Below are 21,424 nucleotides of genomic sequence, written 5' to 3'. Positions count from 1 at the left end.
ATGCAGCATTCAACAGACCCGTGGTATAATTTGTTATAATGAATTACTAATTCATCATAACGAATTACTAATTTGTTCTAAAAATTACTAAGTCGTTCCAATGAATTAAGTATCACATTATTTTGTGATTGCTGTAAATGTCTGCAAGACAGTTTAAATGTTTTTTGTTATTAATTCAAGTTCAATTTAAGGCTAAAAATGTAACATGTAATGTTCAGAGAATGTGTATGTGCATGTTTCTTTGAAACTACGTGATGTACACGTGACGCTAGTGTTCTAGCGCGGGACTATGGGATTATGGGACAGAGTGTAGCAACGACATGGACACGTTAACATGCTGACATGATCGGCTTCCACAAATAACTACGATTTATCTGCATGTGGTTCAAAAGGTGCACACGGTAACTGTGTTAATATTGTGTTAAATGTTGTAATGTTGTTCATGTGATGTTATGTAAGATGTGTTATGTATTATATATATCGTCGTGTATATAAGTATATTGTGCATTGTAATGTCGTGATTAGGACTAATTATGAAAGAATTGTGTTTTGTGGATGTTTATTATGACTGTGAGATGTGTATTTGAATTTTATATGTTTATATTTTTTATAGTTTTCACGGTGTATGAAGAGAGAGCGAGAGAGCGTGTAAATAAATTCAAACGACATCAGTACGATGCGTGGGCATTATTTTATTGAACCAGTGCAGCTACAATTGCATTTCATTATGTAAAGCTAATACTGATATCAGACACTAAAGGGCGGATTACGGCCATTGTGCTTTATCTGCTGCTCTTGGGATTACGATGAAAGGTGAGGGTTCACTTGTGATGGTGATTGACGACACAATGCAATTGTTTTATATCAGTTTCTTTGGGGACTGGGGACAGTTTGGGGACTTCAATACTATAAGGTACGCGAAATTAAACAGTTGTCGCCTGGCATTGGGGTTAGGGAAAGGTTTGGGTAGGGATGTCATTATGTAAATCTAACCCTAAACCGACGCGAAAATGGTAGAAAATGGTAAGAAAATAGGAAAGAGAATGCAACGGACTTAATAGTATTGAAGTCCCCAGTTCGTCAAAAAATGACGCGAAAGGTATACCCTCCGCGTCAACATATTGACGCATGGTCAAGTGTCGTCAAATATTGACGCCATGGGGTGAGACTGGGTTGGACGGGGAGGGTATACCTTTCGCGTCATTTTTTGACGAACTGGGGACTTCAATACTATTACGTCCGTTGCATTCTCTTTCCTATTTTCTTACCATTTTCGCGTCGGTTTAGGGTTAGATTACGCAAAATTAAACAGTGTACGCGAAATTAAACAGTTGTCACCTGGCGTTGGGGTTAGAGTTAGGTACGACAGTTGTCACCTGGCGTTGGGGTTAGGGTTAGGTTTGGGTAGGAATGTCATTATGTAAATCTAACCCTAAACCGACGCGAAAATGATAAGAAAATAGGAAAGAGAATGCAACGGACGTAATAGTATTGAAGTCCCCAGTTCGTCAAAAAATGACGCGAAAGGTATACCATCCCCGTCACATATTGACGAATGGTCAAGTGTCGTCAAATATTGACGACATGGGGTGAGGATGGGTTGGCTGATCTCCGTAGTTTCATTTTGCAAGCTCGTGAAAGTTATGCGATCCTATTTCATCAATTGCACTGAAAATTCAGAGAAAGCTTTAACATTTACATGTACAAAACAGTGGCGGAGCCAGAGGGCTAACTGGGGTGGCGATTTAAAAGCAAACTCCTCTGTATGATTTCGCGAAATGCTCTCGCGGTACTTTGACGTAATCCGGCGCCGCATGAAGTCAAACAAGCCTGTTGGTTAAGCTGACACGCAGCTCCTTTGTGCTCCAAAACATAATGCGACAGCACACACACAGGATCGATGAAGAGCGTTTTGATGGTATGTCAGCTTTTATTGGTATAAAATTAAACGAAGTACTGTTTTAACGGGAGGTAAGGAGACGTTGAACTGTAGTGCTTTCAATAAGCATTACTAGTCTTGTGAAACTGACTAATACTGTCACGCCTGCGTGAAGATGCTTAAAACAATAAAAAACATGTCGTTAGCAAATGTTCAGCAACATTCACAGACATTAGGTAGGCTTAATTCATATTGACACTTGTATGCAGCATATTGAACTTAATAAAACAGCCGTGGATATAGTACAGGGATGTAAACAGCGCGCTTTTCGGCGCCTCACGCTTTATTCACGTCAGTTTGGGTGACTTGGGTCTGAGAGGGTTGGATTATAATTTCACAAAGTCATCTGAAGCCATTCCATAGCTTAATGTAAGGGACAGAAGTCTATTTACATCATTACATTAAAGTTTACGAAAACTCGTTCTCTCCTCCCTAAACATAACATGTCTAGACGTCTTTAAGCAATTTTCCTTGTGTTGTCAAATAGGCTAGACCTCAATATACTCAGATCTTGTCGTAATGTATTACTTTAGTATTTGTATTATTAGTAACGGTGTACTTATAACAAGCAAATTGTTCCAAATTTTGGTTTCTTCATGAGTTGTGTAACCAAATTTTCCTTTGTATAGGAACAGCAGAATGAAGAGAAAAAGCGATATTACCAACTTCTTTCTAAAGAAGCAAAAGTCAGGTCAGGTGCAGATCAGGGCCAAACAGATCCCAGACCCAGTTGTTCTATTTTTGCTGTATACTTAATACATATATAATTGTGTACATTTTGGAAAATAAACAACTTTAATTTAATCTATGTACATTTTGTGGAAAATAATTTATTTTTGGTGTAATTGAACACTTTGTATCTTGACCCCCCAAAATAATACCTTGCCACCCCTTTGCCACCCCTGTTTTAAAAGTCTAGCTCCGCCACTGGTACAAAACACTGTGCAGCATGTTTACTTACTACACAAGCAGCGGACATAATATTAGTTTGTGTCCATATAAACTCGTCATTACTCCCACTCGCGTTTAAATGACAGCAGAGAGACTCACCCACCGTCTCGACAGACCACCCCCTCACAGTATTCAGGACAGAAGCGGTCGAAAGTGGACAAAAGAAACGGATTTAAATACCAGGTGTAAACGTGATGTGTCTCTCTCGTCCACTTGTGATCCAATCAATGAAACACATCTTAATACCGATGATGCTTGCTATGCTTCTTATTGAGTTACGGTAAAATGCCGTTACATCCAAAAGCCAGAGGGCGCTCTCGCACAGAAACTCAATATGTGCTGTACATGAAGAACCACACACACGCAGCTATGGCATGCAGCTCCAGGAAATAGCTTAAGGATATATTTATATTGCTGTTCTAGATGTACTATGACTGTCATGATCAAAAAGAAATGTTAAAACGTACATTATGAACAGCGCTGCATATGTCTCTTGGTGGTTTGTGGATCTGGTTTAATTGTGTATGTTTGTGCGCATAAAACGCGGGGACTATGACAGATGTTTTGCATAAACCAAAAACAAACGCAATTGACTGCGTTTCGAGACACCAAGGATATTTAATGACACAACATCATTTTTAAGTAACCATTTAAATAAAGTAACCTTAATATTACAGTATTCCACTTCAAATTCAGAGTGCTGCTTTGGAGTTTAATCAATATCAAAAATGTCAAAGCCCTCACTATAAAAATCTGGGATGTACACCGCTTTTAGAGAAGCCAGCTTCCCCCATGTCCACAGTAAAATAATCTTTGCTAGTTTGCATAGAGGGTTTGATCTAACACAGCCCTGATGATTTATGTAAGAGACCACTGCTGTGTTGTCTGACTGGACAAGCACATGGTGGCCCCTTAGGGCTGGGAGAAAGTGCTTGAGCGCTCTGAACACTGCTAACATCTCCAGTGTGTGCATGACTGATGGTTTCTGCTCCACAAGCCCTGAGCTGAACAGCCTTCCATAAGATGCGTCTGTCGTTAACGTCATGCACCTAGATCAGGGCCTTGTGACAGAAACCCAACATCTTTCCATATTCGTAGGGCACGTAGACATGAGCGCATAACCCGCGTAACTCGTCTGGTTTCACTGTGCTCCGTACTACAAGAGGCGGAGTGTTCACAGTTAACGTCTGAGAGCACAGAGGAGTGTGGAAACCCGTAAACTGCGGAAAAATCCCGCACTCCCCAGGAGGGCATGCCCCCCTTTAACAGCTCTGTAGCCCTCTGGTCAGGGCTGTTTTCTTGAGCTCTTTTTAGCTTGAATTACCATCCTCAGATCGGGTTTCTTTTGGGGTTTTTTGAGCGCGCCAACCTGACCCCCAATGGCGTACGAGTGCTAATGCCCTCTTTCTGCACCTGTCTATGCTGAGTTTGCGGGTTCGGCTGTCATGAGGAAGCATAAAGTCTCAGAGGAAGAAAGGTTCTAAAGCCTGCTGCCTTTGCGCTTCCTAGTGTCTGTCGACAACGTTATTCACGGTGTCGCCAAACAGCTCAGAGGAAGACTAAGATTCTAATAAAACCGACTTATCCGCAGATTTAATGTCCGACAGATTAAGCCATCAGTGACAACTCCCCATAGCTCTAGCTGTCTCTCTTATCACTTTGAGAGAAATATCTGATGCCCTACGTAATTCATGTAACTTATCAGAACAGCCTGCTGCCCCCTCATCAATGTCTTTTAATAACTAGGGATGCACCAGTTGACCGGCCAGAGATCAGAACCGGCTGGTTTTTGCGGGATCGGCAACCGGTCGTTTTTTTTTCAGCCGATTTTTCCGTAAGTGCACCCTCGTGCACAGACTACATTTTTATCATTCCCAAACATGTCTTTAGTGTAAAAGCATTTCGAAATCTGTGCGCAGGACATTAAGATTGCAAGCTGGAATGTCTGTAAAGGACAAGTTAATCGCGGAGAAACAACAGTACATTCGCAGGGCTCTCAAGTCTCACCCATTTCAGTCAGTTTACACACTCACACCTTGTATTTCCAAGAGACTGATAACTTTTCCTGCTATATACAATTAATGGACAAAGCGCAGCGAAGTTATCTGTCAAGTTTAGCTGTCTCAAGTTTTTCTCGCGCTCCTCTGGTGTCAATCACTTGGATGCGCGGCGCATGCAGTTAGAAGAGCAAGATCCGATAAATGCTGTAAATAACGCAGGTTTCTTGAATATAGCCAAATACGTGTAAAATTATGCTTGATTTATTAAAAAACTCTCCAACTACTTTGCAATCAGAAGCTTACCTGAAACTTACGTAGAGACTTCCTGAAATTAATGAAAGGACTAGAGATGTATTTCATTATTATTGCCATGTAGTACTGAACATGTAACCTTATCTCTCTCTTAAATAGAGCTTAAAATACACGCTGATGGCAAGTGCTGCAATCCTACTGTATATAACACAGATTTCATTTTAATTTTGATACATTTGTATTTTTTAATATGTAGAGCTATTTATTTAATTTGGATACATTTGACTTAACAATTGTTATAATTTATATTTGTGCTGGTCAGTTATGAATAAAGGTAACATTCAACTGCTAGCAAAAACCTGAGAATTTGGTGGGGCAGAGGGGCCTCTCCCCTAACACAATGTTATCTCACTCCAAAGTTTTAAATAAAACCTGAGAGCCCTGCATTCACCACAACAAACTTGGTCAGACATTTAAGTTCATCACCTGATAGAACACAATAGGTATCAAAAGTCTGTTGATAATGCAAAACAGGCAAGACATTCAACCCTCACTCAACCATCCATGTTATGGTCTCGTTTAACCACTTAACCACTGACCGTAGCCTACTGCACACTCACTGCTGTTAATTTTAGATGGTAACAGTTATTGTTTTCAATAGCCAAACCAAGTTTAGCCTGTTAAATACCAAATAAACATATTGTTTATGTATACTTTCATTCTTTCTTGTTGGTTGCTTGATAAGAAAAAAATCAGAAATTGGATCAGAATCGGCCAATTTGCTTGTTAAGAAAATCGGTATAAAAATTGGCCATGAAAAATCAAGATCATGTGCATCCTTATTTATAACTCAGCTTGATACTGTATGCCTGCAGAACAGCCATGGTATGCATAGATGCAGCCACCTGCCCTGCTGCCATATAAGCTTTTCTTACCAGTGATGAAGTTAAACGGCATGGGTGCGTGGGCAAAGCTGGGGATTTTAATGACGAGGCGGCCGAATGCGAAAGATAGCTCACAAGCGACTGTTCAACCTTTGGCATACCTGCATATCCCTTATCAAAATGCCTGCAAATATTAGTGTATATTAGACTGGGGTATGTGAACTCGTGCAGAGAAGGGGCGAGACCATGATTTTGCAACTTCAGTGTGTAAATCCGAAAAAGGGCAAACTACGACATGACGGCTGATATTTAGCCCGCAGGAAGCGCTCTGACAGTTTACTCTGTGGGGCATCCTCCTGCTTATCTTCAGGCCAGTCCAAACTCAACTTAGCCACCGCTCTTGTTATTACACTAACTAAATCATCATATGCTGAAGGAGAGGATAGCTGGGTGTCCACTGGCCCCGCAGTCTCAACTTCAACACTCATAACATCTACATCATCAGAGGAAGATAGCAACATATCAACACCCTCTAACCGGGGGGAAGTAACCGCATGACGGGCTTCCGCACCTGTAGAGAGAGCAGCGGGAATGCCCAAGGGCGGAAAATATAGGGTTGAGCCCGTCTCAACCTCCTCAAGCAGATCCATTTGCGAACCCCAAGAGTGTAGGACCCGGGCTGCCTCGACAGTGGCGGGACCAGAGCCCAGAGGAGCGCAAAGACGAAGCACTGCTACTTGGGCGGAGTGATTTGCACAACTCTTACCGAACTCTCTGCTCCTCACCAGGGGCTTCTCGGGTGCTGCGAACAAATCACTCCGCCCAAGTAGCAGCGCTTCGTCTTCAGAGAATATAGTTCCCAGTATGTATACTGTTGAAAGATCGCTGTGTCTCATATCACCTTGTTATTTGTACACGGTGTGACTATACAAATCACAACACATAAATAGGAAAAGGTTTGCGTTATTTTGTCACTTATTGGGAGCAGTTTGCTAGCTGGAGCCATTCACTTCCAGTCTTTGTACTAAGCTAAGCTAGCGGGGGCTGCATCAGACAGAGTTACAGCACGCACTGAGATGAGAAAGGTGTATGGACTTATCTAACTCTGGGGGATACGGTGAATAAGCTAAATTCCTTTAAAAACGTGTTCCTTTAAAACACTTTCAAATGCAGATTGACCACCCAAATTAAAACTACATAATAAAATATTCTACTCAAGTAAATGTACAGTTATACTTTAATGATTTTTTACTTAAAATCTACTTAAGTAAAAAAGCAAAAAGTAAGTCATATTAACTTTACTCAGAATTAAAGTTACTTTTTTACAGCGGGGTGAGATGGGGGATTCTAGTATAGTTCAAAAAGTACGAGGGAATATAAATAGGTCAGCAATTTTGTATTCACAAGCGTGAAGGTTACCTTCCATAGGAATGAAACACTCTGCATAAGTGGAAAGTGGTTGCTTAAAGGAACACGCTGACTTTTTGGGACTTTAGCTTATAGAGGGTATGCATTGACGGCACTTTCCACGTGACCACGCCGGAAGTCGCTCTGTCGATTGGCAGACGTTCAACAAAATGGCTGGATTTCATAGCGGCTGCAGCAAAAATGCTAGTAAAACGGATCAGCTTAAATTGAATTTAGTTGGACTTGATAGCAGAGGTGGACAATACTTAGTTACATTAGTTACATTTTCTAAGCATCTGTGCTTTATTAGGGTGTTTGTCTTGGGGAAAAAATTACTTCACTACATTCTAAAGCATATGATCATACTGTGTGTTCTTTAATATTGGATATTAAAATTTATTTAATACCTAATCACATTAAAATTGTGTACTTTTACTTGAGTAAAAAAACGTTAATGTAGGTGTCACGGCTAGGGGCTGGCTGTTAATGGCTAAAGCCACGCCCCTTCTCAACTTCCACCTCGAGGAGGTCCCCAAAGCCAACCCAATGACCAGACAACACGAGAACAGGTAAGTATTAAAACAAACTTTATTTAAATATTTAAAATAACTTGGGAAATGGGAAAGGGGCAATTAAAACTAAGCTTTCTCTCTGCCTTCCAGGCAGACCACGACACAGGGAGGTGGCAAGAAGGGGAAGAGGGCAACGGGGGTTCCAGGGGGACTGGTGACCAAAGGTATAGGGGGGGGGGGGGGGGCGGGAAACACAGGCTCCTGCCAAACTCCGCTATCCGTGGCGCCCTCCTCTTCTTTCCTGGAGGCAAAGATAAAATAGTGTGAGCTTTAGGGGTTTAACTCTCTCTTCACCCGCGTACCTGTGTCGCGCTATGGGGAGACTTCACTGCTCGGGCCCGTACAGTTCTTTGTAGTAGCTCACTCTCCTTCCTTCCTCTTTTCACAGGCAGCGACTGGGACACAAAGACACGTTTAGTTTGGACTTGGATCGTTCTCACCTATCTGCCGCTTACAGCTCTTGGTAAGTGTGATTTTTCCACAGTTCGCTCTCCTGACGTTCACTCCTGTTCTCTCTTTCTCCACAGGCAGCTTGGACACAACAACACGGTTAATTCAGACTTGGATGCTTCTCACCTCTCCGCTGTTTACAGCTCTGGGTACGTATGACTGTCCACAGTTCGTTCTCCTGACGTTCACTCTCGTTCTCTCTTTCTCCACAGGCAGCTTGTACACAACAACACGGTTAATTCAACTTGGATGCTTCTCACTTCTTCGCTGTTTACAGCTCTGGGTACGTATGACTGTCCACAGTTCGTTCTCCTGACGTTCACTCTCGTTCTCTCTTTCTCCACAGGCAGCTTGGACACAACAACACGGTTAATTCAACTTGGATGCTTCTCACCTCTCCGCTGTTTACAGCTCTGGGTACGTATGACTGTCCACAGTTCGTTCTCCTGACGTTCACTCTCGTTCTCTCTTTCTCCACAGGCAGCTTGGACACAACAACACGGTTAAAGGTGGAAAAGAGGATGTTTGTTTAATAAATTTTTACAATATTACTTGAAACTGTCTTTACTAAATGATAAAAGACTATTTATTAGGTGCATTGAAAGTAATAACATTAATATATGTCATCTGTTCATAAGGTAGGGCCTTAAAAACATCAGCCAATCGTTTACGCAATCATCGCAATCATCATTGGCCCTCTGGCTTGTCAATCACTGCCATTACGTTCCTTGTGAGAGACGTGCACGCTCCAGTAACTTTACACGAGTGACGCATGCGCATAGTGCATGAAACTCCGTCTTGAGTTTCGGTTTGTTTTCATCGTCGCTCCTGCTTTTCTCCTCGAATTTGCATCATGAAAGAGAAGAAACCCGATGGAGGACGTAAAAGAAAGACTTTTTAAGTCGCAGAGAAGAGGAGAAAATTGTCAGAATAACGTAATGTAACCAGAGTCATTATTGGAGAAACATTTCAACGCTGGAGAGCAATGAAGGAACAGAGAGGTGAGGTGTCAAGACACACGCACAGTTCGCAAAAATTCTCCTCGACAGGTAACAGTGATTATTCTTTCTTTGTGGAATAATTATTGTTGTACTGTTATTCAGTTATATCGACGTTGTTCTTGTACTGTAGTTGTAAGTGACCAGGCTGCTACACGCTAGTTGAAATGGGAGTAGCGTCGACTGATCTAACTTTACGTCTTATGTGTTTATTATCATATCTTTTCACATAATGAATCCACTGACGCGACACAGCATATGCCAGTGGTAAACAAACACTCGTGTTCAAATACTCGTGCAAGAGTTTTGGAAGGCGTTCCCTAGAAATGAGCTGTGAAGGAGGGGGGCTGTTCTTACGCATGCGCTTATTTAAAAAACTCAGTAACGGTCTTTGGATTCTCAGTCGGCGGAAACATCCTCTTTTGCGCCTTTAATCCAGACTTGAATGCTTCTCACCTCTCCGCTGTATACAGCTCTGGGTACGTAGGACTGTCCACAGTTCGTTCTCCTGACGTTCACTCTCGTTCTCTCTTTCTCCACAGGCAGCTTGGACACAACAACACGGTTAATTCAACTTGGATGCTTCTCACCTCTCCGCTGTTTACAGCTCTGGGTACGTATGACTGTCCACAGTTCGTTCTCCTGACGTTCACTCTCGTTCTCTCTTTCTCCACAGGCAGCTTGGACACAACAACACGGTTAATTCAACTTGGATGCTTCTCACCTCTCCGCTGTTTACAGCTCTGGGTACGTATGACTGTCCACAGTTCGTTCTCCTGACGTTCACTCTCGTTCTCTCTTTCTCCACAGGCAGCTTGGACACAACAACACGGTTAATCCAGACTTGAATGCTTCTCACCTCTCCGCTGTATACAGCTCCTAGTAAGTGCAGCTTTTCCTTAGCTCGTTGTACGGCGTTCTGATCGACAATGTAACGGGGGCGGGCTTACGACGGCTGGCCTACACAGAAGGATCAAACGGGCGATGATTTCCCCAGAAGGCGCCGGGGGCAAAACCCTCTCGGCGAGTTCGCTGGTTAGCAGGGGGGCGGAAAGTCACACCGTCTCACCGGGCCGAGCGCTGCCCTATCCTCAATGCCCGTAGGGCGATCGAATACCGGACAGGGGCGCCCTTTTGTAGAGACCACGGGGCGGCGGAACTCCTTCGCCTCTCACTCTGCCACAAGGGAAAACACAGAGGTAAAGTAGCAATGCAAAGGCCCGTAGTTGTACTCACACACACACCGCCAGCTTCCAAGTCTTCACCGCCGCGCTCCGAAACCTGTCGACATCCAGACGGGGGCGGCTTCCAGAGGCCCACACCGTCACTTCTCACTCAAACCGCACACAGCGTATAATAGATGATATTCTCTGCGACCGTTAGCCTCTCCGTCTCTTCCTCAGTAAAAATGGATGATGCGGGGTACGTCTGACAAGACACACAGCACTTGCACAGCAACCCACAGCAAATACACAGCACCACTTCAACGTGAAAGGTTTTCAAAATACATGGACTCACCCACCACACTACAGGTGTACACAAGAGACGCCCGACGTCCTCCACTTCGCTGAGGTCGGATGGGGGTGATGACAATACGGCCGGAATGTTTAATTCTGCTGCTGTGGCTGCTGAGTCCAAATATTCCTGCGGCTCACCTACCGCGCTGGATCAGTGGTAGGGCCGCCCTCCTCTTCCTGGAGGTATTCGGTAAATGCACAGGTTAGTTGTTACACTTCGTTTTAATCCAGAAGCTAATACTCACAGCGGTCCTCTTGGTTAACGTTTTGCAAAACCGTTATGTTTCCTTCTTCCTTTGTTCCTCTAAATGTGTCACTTATACCGATGTTTCTTCCACCCACAGGGTTTTCTCTTACTCCAGCGTTCACTGCGAACTACGACAGAGAGAGAGAGAGAAAGTATAGCCAGCCACCAATGCGTACCGGATGAGCACAGCTCCGCACCTCAACACACACACTAAGCTCCCAAACTGTGATTTACACTGCGGTAAATACTCCTCTGTGTGCTGCAATCTTCCAATCAACCGGCGCTCCTCTTAACCACGCACAGCTGCGCTTGGTTTGGCTGATTACAGCCCTCGCGATGCTACCGAATGTCCAGTGTTTCCTCTTCCCGGTCTGGGCGGAAACATCCGGGCGGAACCAAAGTTTCCCAACTTTTGGTTCCGCCCAAAAAGATCGTCACCTTGTGACATAGGCTACTTAAATATTAAATGTAAAACAAAACTTGTAGCCTGTTTATGAAATGTAATAGAGTAAAAATTGTGATGGTATGCTTTGGAATGTATGTTTTCCAAAGAAAAGGGTTAGGGTTTCCTAACCCTAATCCTTTCTCAGTTTAACATTGTTCAATAGGGTGCCAGATTTCTATAGTCTTCTAGGCGAAAACCCGGCTAAAACACACTGTAAACAGTCCTTAATATGTAGCGGAAAAAACACCCAATCTGGCACCACCGCCACCAGTCAGTGTTTTACGCTGCATGCGTCCTCAAAACAGCACTTACACTGGACGCTGCTGAAATTCTCGCCCCTAGTGAGACCCCCTTGAAGCAGGGGTGGAGCCAGACCTTGTAGACATTGGGGGCTTAGCCCAAATCTAGGGATTCAAAAGCATGGTCCCCCTGCTGATATTTTTCTCCATTTATGGCAGCTTTATAAACTATTTTTTAAATGTAAGTGTTGTCTGTATTATCATTCTGAAACTGTAACATAACAAATTTTGACAATGAACTTTTCTTATCCAAAAATAGGCAAAATATGTTTGCTGTAGGCTCATCCAGTAACTGAAGATACATAAGACAGAATAACAATTTTGACTTCACTAGCAGAAAAATTTCTCACCTGGAAGCGTTTCTCTCTCTCTCTCTCTCTCTCTCTCTCTCTCTCTCTCTCTCTCTCTCTCTCTCTCTCTCTCTCTCTGCTCTCTATTCACCCTCCTCCTCTCTCCTTATTTGCACTGACAATTTTCACACATAATAAAATTTTTAATGGAAGAGATTAAGTATTCTCATTTTATTACTGTCTATCAATGTATTTCTGAGGTGAAATCATTGCAAATTTTTGGTGAAATGCATATATGGACGAAACATAAGCTGCCTAAGTAACTTATATACTTTCTCAACCTTCTTACATCTGACGTCTTTCAAAAAATAAATCGTATATCCATCTATAAAAAAGGGATATGTGCAATTAGCAGCTTTTTTTCATGGTTTTAATTCACTGTGATTAAATGTACTTTAAATATTACTTTACCAACAACAGTGTGCAAGCAGAGCAGGCAAACTAGATTAGAACAATTAACATTAGCCGTTAGCCATGCAGATAATATATTAGTTGCCGCTATTTAACAGTATTTACATCACATAACTATAAATATACACTTTTACAGTAATAAGGAAGGCAATGTAATAAACACTATGAAAATGTGTTTACTGTGGGTGGATTCAGCATATGAATTTGCCTTCAACTTCAATCTCTCATTCAGTTTCACTGAGTGTGGGACTGGAGAGTTAAAGCTGCATGCCACCACCTAGCGTCCTGGATGAAGGAATTTTCCTGATCTGAAAAGATTCGGGGCTTTTGACAAAACATTCGGGGCTTGAGCCCCAGAAGCCACCCCCTCACTCCGGCCCTGCCTTGAAGCACCCGGCTACCTTTCAAGATATGTGCAAGCAAATACAAAAATTAAAAGACAGTCAATGCTAATGTAAACTCTGGTTGGATAAGGATTTAAAGTTGGATATGAAGATGAAATCTGACGCATTTAGCTTCAGTGTTAAAACTGATCAAATAATTGCTGCCTTGGGTTCTATGTGGGCTATAATGGCAATAATTTTTAAAAAATAATATGGGAAAAAATAACTATAAATTAGTTCATTTTTGGAACTGTGAACTAGTTCAAAATTTTGAACTATGAACTGAAGTAGTTCATTTCAAAATTTGTGAGCGGTGAACTGAACTAGTTCATGTAGAATGTGAACTTTCCCAACACTGAAAACCTCTGCTTGATAGTGACCCTAACAACTTGTCAATCCACCTGTGGTCTGTGATCTGTTGGTACAGTCTAACGCACAACAGCTTTTTCCCATTTAGACCCATTGTCTTCGTGTTTCTGCTGATTTCACACGGTACTTAAATGCTGCCGCTTTGTCTTTTGCCACCAGTGGGCGTAACTGCAATCACTTTTGCTGAAGGTGACGTCACATGCATATCCTCTATTAACCGTATCCCCCAGAGGTAGATAAGTCCATACATAACATTTTCATCTCTGTGCATGCCGTAACTCTGTCTGACGCAGCCACCGCTAGCCTAGCTTAGCACAAAGACTGGAAGCAAATGGCTCCAGCTTGCATACTGCTAACAATAAGTGACAATATAATGCCAACATTTTCCTATTTATATTTTGCCATACCCTAGCATTCATACAAAACACCAGAAATCAACAGGATATAATGATGCTCATTAAAGATAATTTAAAATATTTTTAGTAGAACATATCTGAACATTGGTACATCCCTAATAGTGATAATTACACGTAGGTTCCATTTCATCCTATAACACAGGAACTGACAGGCGAATGACATCCAAGTTCCGCGAGATCGGTTTGAAAGCAAACTCTTCTGATGATTTGTCGACTCACCCTCGCTGTACTTTAATGTCATCAGCCTGTCGTCCTTGCAGCGCAGCTTGAAGTTGAAAACAATCTGTAATAGGTGGGTTCCTCTTGCAGGAGGTGTCATGATGACTGTTGCTGTTTTAATCTTTATTTTCACAAGTAAAATCCTTTTTTGTTTTAACATTCAAACAGACTCACGGTTCTCACCAACACTCGCGCTATGCATATTGCATTTATTATTCCAGAAGTAATATGATTTGTTTTCTGTTAATAAATAAACATGTTCTGTTCCACTGGGAATTGTAGTGCAGTCGAAGTGAATTGTATTAATTATTTGCATGGATTTTTGAATATGGTCACTTGTGCAATAAAAACTGCACGACGACAAAAGGTAAGGCTAGTTTTTGCATTTACTGTTTTACTAAGAGTTTTATTTAGTGTTTTAGTCTTAGTTGGTTAACTTAGTTGTCTAAGCTTAGTAGCTTTATCACATCATTTAAAAGTCTTTATTGTGTGTTTATTAGGTAAATATTGGCAGTTGCCATGACAAGATTTGTGAAGGGATGTCACAGTATGTTTTGTTTTGATATGATCTTGTTTTAGTTTATCTGTTGCTGGAGTTGCACTTAGAATTACAACATTTGAAAAGCATTATTAAACAACCATGATTTTCAGTTTCTATTTTTGTTTTTCATTTGTATTGCTTCCATATTGCTGTCTGTAAGTGTACATCCGTACAATCTTAGTATGATTTTGTACAGGTTGGTGGAGTATGTGCACATATAATGTGGTTTCATAGATTCGTTATTTGGGAATGGCCTTTTTGTATAATGAAATGTTCCCATACCCTAGGTTTTCATGAAAAGCCACCACTTGGTGGAACATAGCAGAAGTTTATTTGTGGATTTGAGATTTCATTTAGGCTTATAACAAGTAATTAATTTAGATAAATTTAAAGCAAACCAAAACAAACCTGCCCTGTGTGAACACACCGTCATTGTCCATCAATCCAGAAACAAAATACTTCATGTTAGACATACTGATGTTGAAAATCAGTCAGTTAATTGATATAACTTGGAATAGACTATAGCTAGTTGAAAAAGAGACAGGTTTGAAAAGCTATTAAGGATCTAACTATAACCTACTTCATAAATTTGTAAACATGTATGAAAGTTAATATGAAAAAAAGTTTGTCTATCTAATAATTTCACAACACTTACCCTGCATTCATCATGCATTTCTGTTTTGGGGAAAGTTTCATGCTGTCTTCACAGCCTTGTGGTTTGTCTTGTAAATCAAAAGAAACAGAAATAACACACAAAAATGTTAATGTTTCTTTTGCCATTTAGAATATTTTAACATATAAAGCAAGTACTTTTAAAGGGGACATATTATAAGACCTTTTTAAGATGTGAAATAAGTCTTTGGTGTCCCTAGACTACATACGTGAAGTTTTAGCTCAAAATAGCCCATAGATAATTTATTATAGCATATTAAAATTGCCATATTGTAGGTGTGACCAAAAATGTGCTGTTTTTGGTGTGTTCTTTTAAATGCAAATGAGCGGATGAAAGGCAAACACTGATCACAATGATGGTGGTTTGTTAAAATTGAAACTCAATTGTGCTGTCAATTATTTTCTCTCTTTCTCTCTGCACTAAATGGCAATGTCATGGTTGGATAATACAGATAAAAGGGCTCATTAAAGTTGTGGGTACATCCTACGGCATAGCCACAACGGCATAGGCTACGCTTCGGTTTTCATATATACTTTTGCGTTGTCATCCGCGTCGATGTGCAAACACACATGCAGACAGCTCAATAAAGAAGCAGCTTGGCCATTTAACCCACAAACAAAGAAGAAGCAGCAGCTTGCTGTGTATTTTTTTTTTTTTAGAAGACCAGCAGTGATGGAAGTAAGCCAGCGACTTTTGTTGCAGTTTGAGTTAAATCACTCCTCAACTTTGAGTTGGTCCATCTTTTTTCCCACCGTCGCAAACGGAAATACCTATGACACAGTTTTTTTTACCTGAGGGGAAGGGTTGTAGTGGACCAATCACAGCATGCATTGTTGAAATTTTGGCAAGGGGCACGTCAGGATACGCACAGGCTAAGAATAACTTGCAGTGTAGATCTTGCGCATGATTATAACTTGGGCTAAAGGGTTGTTCTTTCTCACATTTTCTAGGTTGATAGAAGCACTGGGGACCCAATTATAGCACTTAAAGAGCTCCAATGGTCCGATTCACGATTTTACTTTTTTTTGTTGTGAAGTTGTGTATTAGTACATTTTAACTAGATGCAAAAGGTACAAACCCCAAAGTAAACAATGACCCCAACTTATAAAACCTGGAAGTATTCCCTTAGAGAACAGTTCAAACTGTATGTTTTGAGGATCGTTCTGAATCTAATCTCTATCAATAGTCCTTCACAAAAATGCAATTATCTCAGTTTTTTCTCAAAATGTTATATTTTTTAAAAAACCTACCTTTGAGGGGTGAATAAAAAAAGAACAAATGAAGGTAGGATGAAACTTTTTTTTTAAGCAGATGCTCAGTTCTTTCATTTGAGATATTGTATGTTTATATATTTAAAGAAGAACATTTTCTGAAAATCATTAAACTTTTGTGACAATCATGCTAGCGCTGGCAACTTTTTTGTAAAACGCTGGCTGGGAGTTAAAGACGAATGGTGACAATGAGCATGGATCACTGGTGTGTGGATTCGGCAGCCAGCCCTTCGAAAAAGAAGTTTATTCAAGTGTGCTATAAGTATACTTCTTTTAAACTAAAATAAGAAAGTATACTTTCAGTTTACTTTTATGTACTTCTCTAAAATGTACTTTAGGTACTTCTCAGAAATATACTTAAAATTGTACTAAAGTATACTTGACATACTGTATACTGACAGAATATACTGTAGGAGTCATAAAGTTAAATATAAATTTAAATATTGTAAATATAGTGTTTCATATCTCAATGTTCACTTGTTGTATGGTGTTTTGTGCTCCCCCTGTGGTGAATGGTAAGAGTTGTACCTGCCTTGGCACTTCCCATAGGTAGCCATATTAGACAGGAAGTGATGTGGCAAGGGTAAGTGGGAAGGGAGACAGTTTTTTGACCTACACAATATGGAGTTGGATGTATGTTTCACTTGGAATTGAACTCTTTTAAGTAAATCATCCTCTTTTCAGCTATGGAGTAGTGCTTGACTTTTCCACTAAATGGCTAAACTCAAAATAAAGCCATTACAAATGTCTAAGTATATTTGGCCTATACTTGTTTACTAACATATAAAAGTATGAAGTCAAAATGCAACAACAAAAGCTACATCAAGAAAGCTGCAAAAAGCCACATGAATATCCCTGGTGAAAAATAAATATACCCTATTGTATTTCAAGTATATTTAAATTGCAATAGTACATTACAAATATACTTAGAAAGAAATGTACCCTCTTTAAATATAATGAAAGTATGCTTACAACATATTTGCTTACAATAAAACTTTTAACATACTTCAAATTCATTATAATTAAAGAAAGTTAAGTAGCTGCCACCAGGGGGTGCACAAGAGGAAAAATGTAATGGCAGTCTGTTTCTTTAAGTGGGATTTTTCCATACAATAAATGAATAAAAAACATGAACAGTAAACATTTCCTTTGTAATCGCTTTTATTTTAAATAAAAAACTATAAATTATTATTTTTTTGATAGAAACGTAGAAGACAGCTGCTGTCTTTTTTTATGCACTGCTCTTCTGTTATGCAATGCAGCTGCATAAAGTTGTTAGTCACGAAGGAGGAGAGGGACCAAGAGAGAGTGAGGATTTGGAGGCGGAGAGAATAGAGAAAAAGAAAGATAGAGATAGAAAATGAGCGGGAGTCAGAAGATGTGCCGGAGGAAACCGAAGAGAAGGGAAGGAGATGGCAAAAAAGAGTTGATGAGAGTGAACACCAGACGTCTTAAAAGTGGAAGCTTGTGCGTAGCTTTGTTGCATTAAATTGAAACTTTGTTGATCTTGCGTCTGGTCGTAATTTCAGATGGTGCAACAGGCATAAATATTTTTTACAATGGCAGACGTAGCTAAGCCCGATGTAGGACTTACACCCAACTTTTTTACTTCCGGCTAGTGCAAGAAAACAAAGCTTTGTTACGTTTTTTTTTAAGTGGGGACATCGAAGGGGGTGCGCAAGAAAAAAGGTTTGGGAACTGCTGGCTTAGTGTAATCAGGGCTCCAGACTGCCACCAAAATTTTAAAGTGTACCACTGAATTTAACATCCAGTCACACATGTGCAACCAATAAATTTGACCTTTTTTGTGATGTGACACTGAATTTGAAACAGCACATTGTACTTTCTGCATCTAACATTAAAGTATGTATTAGTAATATTGTGGAAATAGGCTTTATGCCCAGCTGCACTACTTCCTGAACTTCAGCCAGCTCCTTGTTTCCTGTCTGCCATTATTGGACAAACTGATTAATCCAGGTGTGCCTGACCTCAGTAGTCACAACAACAATAATCAGACACACATGGATTAATCAGTTTGTCCAATAATGGCAGACAGGAAACAAGGAGCTGGCTGAAGTTCAATATGTAGTGCAGCTGGGCATAAAGCCTATTAGTAGATATGTGAATATTTGGTTAGCATGTTGATTTACAGTGTGTGCCCCTAAATTTTCTGGTTGCGCCCCTAAAATTTCCAGTTGGGGGCCACTGTGCTCCTAATGAAAAAAGTTAGTCTGGAGCCCTGTGTAATAGTGTATATGCTTTAGTTTAAGGTTATTTAATGGTTATTTATTTTGCTTGTTAGCAGAAATAATACTTGTGTAGACTTTTCATGTATAACGTACTGTAGTGGGCATTTCTTGATTTTCCTTTAAAATGACTTTAGTTACGTTTTCACAGGTGGGGCAAAATTAACCCTTTGAAAACAATCATTTGATACATCAGGGAAGAAAATATTTGTTCTCATCTCTGTGATACTCACTCTTTTTCTGTTTTTCTTGTAACTGGGTGTTGTGCATCTCTCTAGTGTAACACTGCTTTTTATTCTCATTAAACAGACGGTCAATCTTCATTATCAGTCCTCTCATCTCTGATTGGTTGTTCATGCTCTTGCTGCAGATGTGATATCTTCCTCCACATTTCTTTAGCAGCTCCTCCAGAACAGTGTTTTTCTTCAGATCATCTATTATAGAATCAGACTCTTCTTCTCTCTCATAAGTGAAGAGAATCATCACAAACTGAAGAACACTGTCACCAAATACTCTCTGTAGCCATTCAAGACACATCTTATCAGCATCTGTTAACTGACCCAGACGCACAACAAAGATAAAGGCAGAGATTTGATTTTTATACATTAGTTGACCAATAAGATGATCAACACAGTCCGGGTGAAATTCAGTGAAGTCAATCATGTTGATGACTGAGACATGATGTTCTGATATCTTTATTTGTATGGGGTCAGTCCTGTAGAATACTTCATCTTTAAGAGGAGGTGGTTCTTCTCCCAGTAGAATATTGTCATGACCAAACTGAACTGATGTAGAGTTTCCAAATACCACAAAGGGCAGACTGAAAACCTTGTGATCTACAAAAAACAGCAAAGAATTGTTATTAAACTTATTAGCAGTATTATTAATAACACAAAAACTCTGATCTATTTGTTTTTTACCCATGAGCCAGACAGATCAGGTTCTACACTTGTGTCTGCAGGTTTACAGTTGCTCCCTTCTTCTGTTTACTATCCTAAAAAAGATAATTCAGTTTCATTATAATTATTATCTATTAACTCTTTCGACCCCAGCATTTGTAAAAAAAAGTTGCCAGCCAGCATCAGCATTTTTTATGATTTTCACAAAAGTTTAATGCCTTCCAGAAAATGTTTTTCTTTATATATACAGTCGAGCTCAAAATTATTCATACCCTTTGTAAATATGACCAAAGAAGGCTGAAGGCTGTGAAAATAAATATGCATCATTCATTCTTTTGATCTTTAATATAAAAAACCTACAAAAATCCAGCCTTACATTGGAGAATAATAATTTTAAAATGGGGGAAAATCTCATTATTAGAAAAATATTTTTCTCTAATACACACTGCTCACGATTAATCATACCCTTTTATTCAATCATTTTTGCAACCACCTTTTGCCAAGAGAACAGCTCTGAGTCTTCACCTATAATGCCTGATGAGTTTGGAGAACACCTGATAAGAGATCATTCCTTCATGCAGAATCTCTCCAGATCCTTCAGATTACAGCTCCATGGTCGTGCTTTTTCTCTTCAGTTCATCCCATTCATTTTCTTTAGGGTTCATGTCAGGGGACTGGGATTGTATGGCTAAAGCTTCATCTTGTGCTCAGTGACTCATTTTTGTGTTAGTTTTGATGTTTGTTTTGGATCATTGCCCTGAAGGAAGATCCAACCATGGTCCATTATATGATTTCTAACAGGGACAGTCAGGTTTAGGTTTTTTATCTGTTGGTATTTCATAGAATCCATGATGCCATGTATCTGATCAAGATGCGCAGGACCTCCAGCAGGAAAATAGGCCCACAACATTAAAGATATAGCAGTATATTTCATTTTACACATGGGGTACATTTTACCCTGGTGTGCACCAAACTTATGTTGAGTGTTTGCTGCTAAAAAAGCCATTTGTTTTGCTTCATCAAAATATAGATATATGGGCTGAATCCGAAATCGCATACTTACTGTGTAGATACTGAATTTCACTGAGTACCCACTTAACGTGCGCTAAGACAGTACCTATGTCACACCGAGGGGCTGGCTGCTAATGGCTAAAGCCACGCCCCTCTTCAACTTCCACCTCGAGGAGGTCCCCAAAGCCAACCCAATGACCAGACAACAACAAGGGCAGGTAAGTATAAAAACAATCTTTTATTTATTCATTAAATATTTAAAATGTTCTTGGGAAATGGGGAGGGGGGAAATTAAAACTAATATCTGTCTCTGCCCTCCAGGTGGGCCACGGACAGGGAACAAGGGGGCAACGGGATGTCCAGGACACTAGGGGCCAGGGGGCGTGGGACTCAGGCTCCAACCTGGTCTGGAGTATCCGTGGCGCGCTCCTTTGTCCTCCTGGAGGCAGAATCAAAAGTGAATGAGTGTTGTGGATTTTTATTTAGGCTGCGTACCTGGGTCTCCCTGGTGTGGGCTCTTCCTCGCACTTTCACAATGTTTTGTCGAGTCACTCAGTATTTCCTCTTTCTTCTCCACAGGTAACAACTTAGGCACAAAGCACAGTTAATCGGCTTGGAATGGTTCTCACCTCTCTGCTGGACACAACGTACCGTAAGTACAGGTTTCTTCGATC

General features: G+C 40.5%; 1 protein-coding gene across 1 annotated transcript in view; it reads right to left on the bottom strand.

The window, feature by feature from the left end:
* LOC129436748 (interferon-induced very large GTPase 1-like) overlaps positions 1–21,424 on the bottom strand; it is a 63,658-nt gene that overhangs the window by 24,921 nt on the left and 17,313 nt on the right. The window contains exons 2-4 of the mRNA XM_073865160.1: positions 19,761–19,834; positions 19,074–19,676; positions 15,306–15,372 (exon numbers count right to left, since the gene is read on the bottom strand). Coding sequence (XP_073721261.1) covers positions 15,306–15,372; positions 19,074–19,676; positions 19,761–19,764 — 674 coding nt within the window. The 5' untranslated portion in view covers positions 19,765–19,834. The remainder of the gene's footprint in view (positions 1–15,305; positions 15,373–19,073; positions 19,677–19,760; positions 19,835–21,424) is intronic.

The sequence above is a fragment of the Misgurnus anguillicaudatus genome, unplaced genomic scaffold, assembly GCF_027580225.2.
Source record: "Misgurnus anguillicaudatus unplaced genomic scaffold, ASM2758022v2 HiC_scaffold_29, whole genome shotgun sequence".
Lineage (NCBI taxonomy): Eukaryota > Metazoa > Chordata > Actinopteri > Cypriniformes > Cobitidae > Misgurnus > Misgurnus anguillicaudatus.
This window is presented reverse-complemented; position numbering and strand designations above follow the sequence as displayed.